We start from the raw sequence: 13,233 nt of genomic DNA on the forward strand, positions 1-13,233 counted from the left end.
CACTGATGTTGCTTTCAAATGCTTACAAATCTCTGCTGTTGGAGTGAAGGGAAGTCTGACCTCTGACCTCCAGTCATAGACTGATTCATTTAAAAATAACAGATAATTTTAGTAGTAGCTACAATGTAATAAATTAATTATGTAAGTACAACTGCTATCACTATGGCTCCCAGACAAGCTGCAATAGGTACCACAATTACAAATGGCTCAGTAATAGACCTACTGGCCCTCCTGATGTTTACAGAACCCCCCTCACAACTCAGCTCAGGGAACAATAGTCACTCAAGTGCTCAGCAGCTGACCCTGACCTTTAACTTCATTCAGTGCTGCCTTTGCTATTGCTGTAATACTTCTGTTAATGCAGACACTCCCTGCATGACCAACAGGGATTCCCATCTGTCTTGAGTCCACTGAGCTAAACATCACATCCTGTGTGTTAGCACATATGCACCTGACAAGAAATCACATGCTTTCTACTGTGTGCAAATTACTTTCAGCTCTTTGTTTTGCCTGTGATCAACCATGATCATAAGCCTATGATGAATCCAGTCAACACAGCCTTTATCATGCTGCATGGACTCATAATCATCCTTTTAAATGTGAATGCTATCAACGTTTGAAAAATCAGGCATTTTACACAGCTTTTTCCAGTGCCATCTTCCATACTGGAAACACCACTGGCACTGGGGACAGAAACAGCTGTTTAAGAATCTGTTCTGTCACTGCTCTGACTGACACATTGAATGTTTTCGATCACCTGATCGTAAACCTAAACTGCCTCGACTTTGAGTTCCCACAGATCCTGTTCTGCCACAGCACCATAATTCATCCTCAGTTTAAAATGACGTTGAGTTTGGGTGGTGAAGGCTGCAGGGGAAGTCACACGTTGACAGCGCTTCAAGGTTTTTATATCTCAGCCTCCAAAAGCAAAGTCACACCTGCTTATGACTCATGCAAGGACCATTGAAGTTTGACACCAAATGATCATCTTCATTTTTAATCAATTTTAAGTCCTAGAGGCTGTTCATATAGTGCAAAACCAACATTTTTCATACTATAGAATATGTTAACAGATGGAAGATGTTTCAGAATATGCTCATATTTGCCCCCAAGCCAAAAACTCCTGATGCAGCTGCCTCTGTGAGTCTGCAGAGGCATAACATATTCATGTGAAACAGGTGCCCATTGGTTATATTGATACTGAAAAATCCAAAGTAGTAAAGAAGAGTGAGGATGTTTATTTATGCAGCACCTCACCAAAGCAGATGTGCACAAAGTGCTTTACGGTTAAACACAGAGGCAACAACAAAGATTCACTGCACTTTTTGTTAAAAGCTGCTGCATCAAAATGAGCTGAATCAGTAAACCCTTTGGTGTCCTCAGTTTATGTGTATATAGGAATGAGAGGAATAACATGCACACGTGTTTTGGCTAACGCCTTCCTCACTGTGCAGGTTCAGTGATTATTGCAGCTCAACCTCCACCAGGGTGAAGGGGTAGGATCGAGATTTGGTCCATTCAAAGAAATGGACCAAAGAAAAGGTGCTAATACACAGACTTACAGATACAGAAGGTCAGTGCCACTACATGTCAGAAATCTTTTTAGATTTTACTATGACTTTGACTGGTGTTTTATTACTTTGAATTTTTGGGGGTTTTTTTAGCTTTTAAACTCATCAGGAAAATCACTCTGACGGACCATTTGACCGTTGACCTTTACATTTACATGAAAAACTGCAGTGCATCAGACCCACAATCCATTTAGTAACAAATTATTATTACATATATTATTACAATATAATCATGTGCTTTTATTAATGGATTAGCAACATTTATAACTGCAATATTACATAAAAAAGGGGGGGGGGGCATCAGACACACCCACAAACAGCACCTTTCACATCTACTGGCTGAAAACAGCTGAGTGTGCTAGCTTGTGTCACTCCAAGGTGAGTTGATAGAAGAATGTAAACAGACCAGAGTGACCAGCAAAACAACCTTAAAAAGCTGAAAACAACAGCTGGAGTAACCATATCCGGGTTTATAATATTAGTATGAACCAAGCAAAGGACGACAGACAGTTTATTCATGCCATTTTTATTTCTGCTATATTTTTCTTGCTTTCTTCTGCCCATTATAACCACTTGAACTGGTCTCCCTTAGGCTAAGGTATGGCAGTTATCCACACCTTGCCATCCCCAACTGACGCCCACATTTCACTGAACAAAAAGGTTACTATACTCTGCCTCGATCCCCAAATAAAGTAATTCCACGCAAGTAACACCATCCCTTCAGACTGAGATCACGTCAGTGTGTCCTCCAGTCGGGCAGGTAACACGGTGACTCTCCTGTCTGTGCTCACAGGTGACTCCCGGGCTGCGAAGAGGCGCTCTGCGGGACCAGAGGAAACACCAGAGGTTTCCCCTCACAGCTCGGGCATTAAATTCCAGTCACGTTCTGAGAAAAAGGGCAGGAATTAGATCACTACAGGTCCCAGAGAAGAACCCCGGTCCTCTCAGTTTGCCTCCACGCCTCCCACTCGACTTTCCAGTGTTGTCTTCTTGTGTGTTTCACCGCGGTAATCTGTTCAAACTTGAGGGCAGCATGACAGGAGGACTGAAGGACGGCGAAACACAGGAGGTACAGTATGGCTCTTTTTAACAGCTGGTACTATTTTTACTTCAATATTTTTTAGATGGCACTGATTTTTCTTCAACCACAGGCTGATTATTCTCGCTGACAATTTTCATTCGTGTGGGGTTTTTTTTCCCAATTCCAGAGGGCTGTGTCTCACTCGTTATCGTTTTTTTTTCTGGCACCTAGTCATGAACGCTTCTCCTACACCATGTGAGGGACTGTGAAGAACCATTCAGTATGCATTATCACGGGGGTTACCATGGGGGTTTTACCTGCTAAAACTATTGTCGACAACAGTAAACGATAATTGTTTTACGCATCAAATCGTTTTTCAATTTCGTGCGTAAAAGCGCGAAGGAGAGAAAACCCACAGACTTTTCCAAATCTAAGAGTTCAGTCACAAATTACGCACGTGCTTTGACACTGACTAATGAAGCCACATGGTTGTGAGTATAAACGAGTGTGTGCTTTAAAGACTCACAAGGGACAAAGTGGGACTGTGGGGACCAAAGGGATCTTTACGCACACACCTTCTAAAGCGATGGACATGGAAGCTCAACACGTTTTGCATTAATGTGAACACATTATTCACAACTCAGATCACAAATATAGTTGATAACACCTATCGGTTCAAAGATACATTGAGAAACTGCGTCTTAAAAGGAGAATTAATTCATATTTAGAACATGCGCTTTTACGCATTTCTTAAAAGTGTTGCCATGCTCGCAGGTACATGTTGAATAAACTATGTCAGGATGTTAGATTTCTGTATGGGTGGTGAGGACCCCTTGCGGCTGGTTCGAGGGGTGTGGTGCTTCACTTTCTATTCATTTAAACCCATCCCTGTTTGTAGGGCAGGCTGGTAACTCGCAGCTCCAGTCTCTCTCCCTCTCAGCGCGCTGCACACTATCCCTCCTCCTCTTCACTCACTTCTTTTTCTGCCTCCTCCGGATCCTAACAGGAGTTTCTGCACTCGCCGTTCATCCGAAAACAAGGGAACATTTACAAACCCAACAATAAAGACATGGACAACGACAGCCTGAACGAGAAGACGATGGAGGATGTCCACACCAAAGAGATCGACCTGGTCAACCGGGACCCCAAGCACATAAACGACGACGTTGTCAAGGTGAGTCAAACCTAGAGGGCTGTTACCTTTTGAGTTTTAAATCTGAGGGTAACGTGCAGCTGCTCTGAGCTTTCTCTGTATTTTGCGGCTCCTAAAGCCAAAACGTCATGAGAACACCTGTTGCAGACTTTATTTCTGCTAAGTGGAGCAGCCTGATAATCACTGTAAACTGAAATAAAGTCAGGGAAACTGCGCCGAAGTCTGTGAGCTGCCAAAGTGGCGTAATGTGCGGCTTTGCGCGTCAGAGGCGCACTCAGTGCACTCAGTGCTATTGCTCTCAGTTGCGCGCTGTGGTTGCTGTCATCTTACTCCTCGGGGACTTTTCTCCTTTTGGGAAGACGTTTTGCAGAGATATTGAAACGCACTAAGGCGACACAATGGCAAACAGTCCACATGTGTAATTATGTGCGCACACATAATTACGCACGTGGACTTGAGACTTGAGAAAACGCGAACATCCTCGCTCCTACAGAGGAAACATTACGAATTTCCTGTTGTTGAACACACGTTTCCCACTGTACTTGTTACACACGCCTTGCTGCTGGGAACGTAGCATTCTTTCCATAAGAGAGCAGCCTGGCCGCACAAATACCGACTGTTTATTTTGTTTTAAGGAGTTAACACGGGGAGGGAGCTCAGAGCAGCCACCTGACTCGTCCACATGGTAGCGTGGAACAGCAGCTGTCTGAGCCCGGCTGCCCTCTTCTCCAGCTGGGGCAGGTTTTTTTTTTTTTTTTTTTTAAACATCAGAGTGGGGTCAAACAGCTCCCTGCATGGGACAGGAGGGGTTAGCTCTTTGAAATACCTAAACTGCCTTATTAAAACAGGGAAACACCCAAGTAGGTGGTTAGTCTGAGGGGATATCCCTCTCCACTCCCCATCTCTCCTCCCTTCTTTCCTCCCATTCTGTCCCCCCCCCCCCCCCCCCCCCCCCCTCCCTTCCCTTCCTCCCTACATTCCTGTAGTTGCGTCAGGGTAGCAAGTATCCATGTGTTGCTTTTTACTGGCCGCTGTCAGTTTCCAGTCACAGAAGAAGTCACAGTCTGTCATTATTTATTTTGTTGATTGGAAAGATTCTTCTGAACAGAGTCTCATTGGCTGTAGAAGGAGTGATTAAAAGTGTGAAACAAACACACAGTACATGCTTCCTGTGCACTGTCACATGAGAAATACATATCTTCATTTTTCACTTGTACATGTCTGAAAACCACATGTTCTTCCCATGTGACACATGATAAATGTGTTTTACATGTGATAGTTTTTTAAGGGAAATATGGTGAATTTGATGTATTGATGTCTTAAAAAAATGAAGTGCCTTGTCAGTGACCACCATGCAGAAATCTTTCTTGCAGCTCACATGAACAGTCTGACAAATGAGAATTTTAATAAGCTCTTCTCTTTGAAGAGAAGCAAAGCCTGAATTTTGGGGGGGAAATTTTTCATTTATTTTTTTTCTAATTCTTTATCTTCTTTAAGAAAAAGAACTTCAGCCTCTGCTTTTCCCGTTTTCTGCTTCTGTCCCCACTTCTTCCACCGCTCTCTGCTTTCTCTCCCTCCCTCCTCCATTGTGACAGTGAGTCAGACTCTCCTTCCAGTCTCAGAATAGAATGCAGCTTTATGATTGGCCCACCCCTCTCTAATCAGCTCAACAGACCGCTGGTGAAATTATCTGAAATCACATGCGAGTACACTGTAAAAATCAAACTTCTGCTTGATTTAAGTACTTTAATCTTATGCTACTTTAAACCTATGCTCAAAACCAAAGGCTTATTTGACAGCTGCTGTTACTAGTAATAAATGAAGACTTTAATATGTATGATAAGCATTAAAATACAACGCACTCTTATGCTCATAGCTAAACCACCAAAACAGTATGAAAAACAATTTGAATTAGTTTCAAATCAGCCAAAAATAACATCAAAATGCTACTTTCATCATAATGCATTAGTCATGATAATTCAATATAAGAATATATAATAACATAGTGGCACTGGCAGGGACTGTTAAAGAGCACATTTCATTTTGCTACTTCAAGTACATCTTTGCATGAAATTGTAATGGAGTAGTTTTACATTGTGATATTGTTACTTACGTACAGAATGTGAATATTTCATGCACCAACTGTTTAGAACGACTGTATTTCACAGACCAGACAAATGAGCTCATGGTTTTTACAGTGTGCTGTATACAGTGGCTCTGAGGTGCTCTGAGGTCAATGAAACAGTTCTGCCAAGTGGAAGCGTGTGTTTGGTGCGCCCCAATGAAAAGCAAGAGCGGGGGAATCCCTTCCAGCAACCTTCATTCTGCAATCCTCCGTGACCACACACACACCTCCACATACAGCGCTCACAGTGTGTATTTAGACATACTGTATGTTGAGAGGATGCGCACACACACACACACACACACACAACATTCTTGCAATCAAAGGAATACAAGCTGTTCTCCTGTAGCTCCTGCAGCTGGCCTCAATCACCTGGCCACATCAAACAAGTTCCATTACTGACGTGCATGTGGAGTTTGCCCTGCGAAGAGAGTTTTTTCCTCTGGAGAAGCTGTGGATCTTTATATAGCAGAGAGGAGGAGCTTGAGTCCAGTACTCATTGGAGAGAAAATGCCCCCACTGGAGAACATTTTTGAGAGGGAGTTGTGAGAAGCTTGAGCTCCGGCAGCAGATCCAAAGTCCTGAAGGTCAGATCGAATGGAATGAAACACTCCCTCTGGGGCTACAAAACTTACGATTGGTCGACGTGTTGGTCATGTTTTTATTTTACCGCCTCATTCTGGATGTTTATTATTGATTTATTAATGTACCTTTTGAGTTTTGACAATATCTGTGCTTTTATCGCACTAGATGATTACACATTCCTCTGCGGGCTGAGACATCTGGTGCTTATGAAACTCGCTGCAGTGAGATTTGTTTCCATCCAAATGTCATGCAAATTTAACAAAAACTACTGATATATCATAAAAATATATGCAAAGGTTTTGTTGCTTTATAAAAGAGCATCAAGGATTTTTTTTTAACAAACAGTATTCATTAAAACTGATGACATATTTGACAACTGCTTTTGGCTAAAAGTTAGAATCAGAAACATTTTGTTAAAAGGATTTATGTGAAATTTCAGCTGAAGGGGTTTTATGATATGAGGGAATTTTTTTTTTAACATTTGCTTTCAGAGATTTAATCTGTAATGTGATATAAACTTGTGGTCACTTCATTATTTTGTGATGATTCACTTAAACCATGTTGGATGGAAAACAACTCCTGTTTAAATCAGTGAGACGAGCCTTTGGTCGGTTCCCGCTGGTCACGTATGTCTCAGCTGCCAATCATCCTAATCTCTCTCCTGAACCAATCCAAACATTTCCCCTGACGACCAAAGCCCTCAAACCAACAAAAAGAGTCCATTAATGCAGCACACTTTGACCTTCTCCTCCAGAGACCCACTCTGTCTGTTCAAGCATAGCTGACAGCCTGAAGATAGAGCTCTGGAAATAGCACATTGCCTTATTTACCCAATAGTACAGTTGCCTTGCCGACTGGTCACATGCTGACCCTGAGACTCCATTGTTTCATATCAAACCTCTGACATGACCACAGAGGTCCACTCTTTGACTCAGTATAACTCAGCTGCTACAGTACACACTGTGATGATTTTCCTCATAATGCCGTGCACACAACAGCATTTAGAAAACCAAAAAGCTGGGGAAAAAAAATAGCAACTAATAACTTGACTTCATGAAGTTAAAAACTCTCCACCATCCTGCTGTGGCTGTGTTTGTACCGCTCTGCAGAAGGCTCTCATTTAGTCTCAATGAAAGTTCTGGAAACTGGCTCAGAGTGGGTCCACTTTAAAATTTGTAGCTGTGGAAAAATTAAATGGACACCACGCTGGTTTTGTGGCTGCAGTCAGATTTATATTATAAGGCTGCAGTGAGCTCCGCCAGTCTGTGCTGTGAGAGAGGCTTTATGCTGCTGCACGGAGTAAAAGAATTGGACTTACAAGCTGCTGTTTCAATGCAAAAAAAAAAAAAAAAGTAACTGTGCTGGGATATTTGAAGAGCTCTGTTCCAAAGTAAGACATCCAAGATTGGAAAAAACATTATATTTACTCTTACATAATGAATAAGAGCATGCAATTAAGCCCTGAGAAAGGTTTTATAGGCTGAACTCACCAAATGTTATAGATTTTGACATATAAACTTCAGGGAATAATAATTATACGTAGTATGTTACACATTTTGTGTTAAAATAGCACTGTCAGTATTGTTATATATGTTTATATTTTCAAATCAATCTTTAATTTAAATGCTACACTGAGATGGTTGGCTTAGCTTAGCATAAAGACTGGAAATAGTGTGTAAAAAACACAACACTGCTGGTAGGTGGATTGTTTTTGACCTTTGAACAGAGTCAGGGTAACGGTTTCCTCTTTGTGCTACTGTAAGCTAAGCCAACCAGCTGCTGGGTCCTGCTTAATGTCTAACAGACAGATGTGAAAGTGGTATCAGTCTTCTCATGTAACTTTAAACAAGGAAGCAAATAAGAGCATTTCCCAAATGTCTAACAATTCCTTCAGTAAGACAGAGAGCTTTTCATTCTCGTTCCATTTAAATCATATGAATCATGTCTACTTAAACATGGATATGTGGTAAGATAGAAGTGGCCCCATGCAGAACTGTTAGTTAACAGATCAGTTTCCTTTTCAAAGATCTAAAATGGTCAAATTAAACCTTAATGTCTCTTCTCCTTCATGTCAGCAGTCAGTTTGTGTAAGTGGGCGTCACGTTCACTTACACAAACAGTGGATAGTATCACACTTAGGAATGAAGCACTTCACTTTTCCATTTCACCATCAGCGTGACACTGGATAATATCTCCGTGACTTATTAGTATTACAGCCATTAGCCATCAGAAGCCCAACCGGTCCGTTAGACAAGACACAGTCTCCAAGTAACTGTAAAATAAATATTGACTCTGTGCTCAGATGCTTGTGGAGAGGATGAGAGAGAGAGAGAGAAAGAGAGAGAGAGAGAGAGAGAGAGAGAGAGAGAGAGAGAGAGAGAGCGAGTCAGCATTGTGTTTACAGTGTGTGAGTTGTCACTTTACCCTCCCTCCTTTAAACAGCACAGACCAGGTCATGGATACTTGCAGGGATCGTCCCATTAAAGGTGTGAGAGATGTGTTTACAGTGAGGAGAAGCACAGTGTCCTGGTTCACCTTAATGGGAGGTGTCCCACAGAGCACGTGCCAGTCAGACACTGTGGGCGGTTCTGGGATGTATGTCAGACGAGTCCCGCACAGGTTTCTGTAGTTTGTCCAGTCGTGGTGACCGTCTCCGATCACACTAACTCTGAAGTTTCCTCCAGTTTATTCCACACAAACCAGAAATGTGAAACACATCACTTCCTGTGCACCACAGGATTTTTCCTAAGATGTACCACACACTGAGTGTTTAGAACAGCAAATGTAAAAGCTTCTAGGCGCTGGATTCAGCCTGATAATTATTTAGATAAATCAAACAGTGGCATGGTGTTCTTAAACCACCGAGCAGCCAAAGTCCTGTCAGTGTTTTATAGGCTACATCTGGTCCATTTGTGGCCATCATTTCACTTAACAATAGCTGAAAACTGGGCCGTTCAGTTCAAATCCATCTATTTGTCTGTCTATCTGTCTATCTACAGTGTTTTCTAGAGACTCTGGAGACTAAAATCCTTGGGATGATTTGCAGAAAGCAAAGCAGATGCCAGAGATGGTGTGTGTAGTAATCAGTATTTTGGGCGAGGCAGATGTTGGTGGTTAGACTGTACCAGTCACTGAGAGGAGAGATGTAAATCGTGCCAGGAATCCCACCCTCCATCTCAGCAAACTGACATATCACTGCAGCAGAGAGCGCAGTGAGCTGATTTATGTGCAAGTAATGAGTTCACATTTGAAGGAAAGTAAAGTCAGTGATGGTTTCATTTGCACCATATCAGGACTGTTGTGAAACTCTCTTGGCGATGGATGAAGGCGTTTGACGGGTTATAGTGATGAGTCTGAGGTGAATGTGGGGTTTTCTGTGGACTGGGAAGAACAATTCATTTTCTGTTTATGACGGTCATGGTTTTTTACACAAGGACGAGTTCACCAAAATCACTGTTCACTGTCGGCAGGTTTGGGATTATTTTATTATTTTATTCAGGCTTTTTGTAAAAATCCTATCTGACAGCCACTGATGCCACTGCCTTCTAAATTATCTCTCTATATTAAATCTGTCAGTGGATTTTGCTGATAAATAAAAGGCTGATTTGTGCCCCATGACCATCATACTCTGTGTCACCAGGGAGCCTTCTGTCCTGTTTACTTCTACTTTTTCATGTGCTGTTTGTGTTTGTGGTGCTATTCAAACTACAGACATCATGTAAAAGCCATTCCATCCAGAAATGTGATTACAGGAACTTCAGCGATTGTCCAGATGAACTGATGAGCCAGATGATTAATAAAATATTTGATCTTTGTTATAAAGTGCATTTGTATGTGATCTATATCTTTGCAACAAATGGTTTGATTCAGTTTTACTGACTCTGGCATCTACTGATCAACAGGAGCACACAACTGTTCAGTTTGCTTCTGACTTAGAAGATTGGGGGGTCCACACGATTGTGTGACTGTGCAGGACATTAAGAAGCTAATCAGTAGTATCATTGCCTCTATAACATGTCAGTCTAGACCTGACAGAAGTGTGTTTGCCAGCATTTTCTCACAATTATTTCTTTTTCTTCCTCTTCAGGTGGACTTTGAGGACGTCATTGCCGAGCCTGCAGGGACCTACAGCTTCGACGGTGTATGGAAAGCCAGCTTCACCACCTTCACCGTCACCAAGTACTGGTGCTACCGACTGCTGACGGCGCTGGTCGGCATCCCCCTGGCGCTGATCTGGGGTATCTTCTTCGCCATCCTGTCCTTCCTGCACATCTGGGCTGTGGTGCCATGTGTCAAGAGCTACCTGATCGAGATCCACTGCGTTAGTCGCGTCTACTCCATCTGCGTGCACACCTTCTGCGACCCGCTGTTCGAGGCCATGGGCAAGTGCTTCAGCAGCGTCCGAATTCGCATGACCAAGGAGGTGTAGAGACCAAAAAGAGGAGGAGGAGGAGGAGGATTAATGGAAAGAGGGGAGGGAGGATGGGAGGGCTGGAGTGACACAGATGGAGGGAAAAGTCAGAACAGAGAAGAAGAAAAAAAAAAAAAACCTCTGGACAACGAGAGGTGAGACGTTTCCAGAGCTGGGTGGGGGATGTTTGGAGGTGAAGGGGCGTGGTCACACAGCACCTGGACCCGCACTTTTCCACCAACTGTTTTTTCTCACCAGTGTTGACGTAACCAAACGGGTGGGCACAGGAAATCAAAGGGTTGTTCTTCTGGGTTTTTCTTGTTGTTTTGTTTGTGTTCCATTGTTTTGTTTTGTTTTGTTGTTGTTGTTGTTGTCGTTTTGTTGTTTTTTTAATTCCTCACTGTTAGTTTTGTCAAGCAGGCATCCAAGCTCCATATCTGTTTTCTGTTAGTTTTGCCACATGATGTCAAGTCCCTCCATTCTTACTGTTTCTGTGGAGAGTTTGTCACTTTGAGTTCATCATGTGAAGAGGGGATGTCAGAGTGTATCACTGTCTTCTCTTGCGCTTGTTTGTGTTTGTTTTGGAGCCTGTGGGCAGGGCACGGGAATTGGGAGGGTCAAAGCAGAGAGAAAGAAAAGCCGCTGCTGAACTCTGTCTGACTCAGCAAAAACAAAACAACCCCTGCGAGCTGAACAGCACAGCACAGCACAGCCCCACCCTTGGCCCCACATGACCTCCAACCCACCAAAAACAACCTCCCACCCCCCCTTCGCCCCGCTTTCCAGCAGTCTGACACACTGAACCTGCCCTCGTTCCTGCATGCACCTGCGTCACCTTGCCAGCAACTCGCCGTCCACCACCGCCACGCCTGCCACACCACCTGATGATGCAGGAATGATTTGCAGCTCACTCGCTCTGTGCATCAGCTTCTTACTTCGCCTCCACCTCAAGCAAAACCTTTCAGCGCAGGTTTCATCACCATCATCCTCATCCTTTCATGAGTGTGTGACAGGGGATGTTAGCATTTGATTTTGATAAAACTGTTGTTTTGTTTTTATTTACTTCAAGTTAGACCTTTCATTTTTCAGTGAAGCTCATTGCTTTTAAATGCACATCATCTTGATTCCCTAGTGAACGCCTTTTTTTTCTACACAGTGAAAATGAAGAACTTTAGGGGTGCCATTGTTTTGATATCTTATATGTACTGTATGGCTGTTTATGCAGAAAATAAGACTTTACAAGTTACGGCCTCATTCCAGTGCACTAATCTATGGGAAAGTATTGTAAGTGAACAGCACTAATGAAAATCTCCATTCTATATATAACTCATTTGCAAAGGTAGTGGAGTACTAACAGTTACTTTTGCGCACGTTGCACTTAGGACGTGCAGTTCCGAGCGTGTGTGTGGAGACGTTTCTGTCGCACTGTGGTACTTACGCAGGTTAATGCATTGGAATAAAGACAATGTGAGGTGGAATGTGTGATTCTGGATGCATTTTTATTTGTTATCTGGTCATAATTTTGCACCCTCCGCCCCCCTTTTTTTTTGTCTTCTTAATTTTTGTTTTGTTTGTATTTCCTCTGATGAGTTTGTTCTGCTGCCCTGCTTCTCGACTGTGGACACAATGCTGAAAAGCATCAGACTGACGCCTCCCACCCCAGGGATGGGTGGGGTTGGGGTGGGGTGGGGCGTTCTGTTTTATAGAGACACTAAGCTCGCTTTGACTCCGTCACCTTCAGTCTACCTGCTGTCTTCTCACAGGGATGGTAATATCATAGCACCTGTTTTTTTGAAATGAGTATTTTAAGCTCAAAAGGTGATATTTTTATAAAAATGATTTTTTTCCTTCCTTGCTTTTACTGTATAATATAACGCTGTGCACATTAAAATTTAATATAATCCAGTGTTCATTTGTTTATGTTTTTTTCATCACCAGGATGGATGAAGTGATCACTAGCATGTGCCCCTCCGTGAAAGTCAGATATTAACAGTGGATTATTTGTTCTTTTTCTACTTGTGATATTGAGTCAGAGCAAATCCTGCTTGTGTAATGATTCACAGTAGATTCTTGGTGACTGGTTTCATTCATCTGAGCTGCAGGAAGAAGCCAGCTGAAGCTACATGTGGAAAAAATACATAAGACTGAAGCTGGAGCGAGAGCAGCTGAAATATAATTTCCAGCAGCAGCAGTGTCCACCCGAGCCTCTGTGGTATCTGTATCTGAGTGTGTGTCCGTAAAGGCTTAATGCCTGTAGTGTTGCTCATAGCCTTCTTTTTTTTTTTTTTCCTCCAAGCCTGGCACAACGTTTCCATGGTTACAGAAGAAACAAATAAAACTGTTGGGCAACGCTCATGAGACAAGAGT

At 42.7% G+C, this 13,233-nt stretch overlaps 1 protein-coding gene across 1 annotated transcript; it reads left to right on the forward strand.

Moving 5' to 3' along the window:
• Window positions 1–2,299: 2,299 nt before the first annotated feature.
• Window positions 2,300–12,772, forward strand: cav1 (caveolin 1). Its single transcript, XM_041038989.1, has 3 exons — window positions 2,300–2,640; window positions 3,599–3,766; window positions 10,543–12,772. The coding sequence occupies exons 1-3, from the start codon at window positions 2,605–2,607 to the stop codon at window positions 10,882–10,884; spliced, it is 546 nt and encodes a 181-aa protein (XP_040894923.1). The 5' UTR covers window positions 2,300–2,604; the 3' UTR covers window positions 10,885–12,772.
• Window positions 12,773–13,233: the final 461 nt, after the last annotated feature.

This window comes from Toxotes jaculatrix, chromosome 5 (assembly GCF_017976425.1).
Source record: "Toxotes jaculatrix isolate fToxJac2 chromosome 5, fToxJac2.pri, whole genome shotgun sequence".
NCBI lineage: Eukaryota > Metazoa > Chordata > Actinopteri > Toxotidae > Toxotes > Toxotes jaculatrix.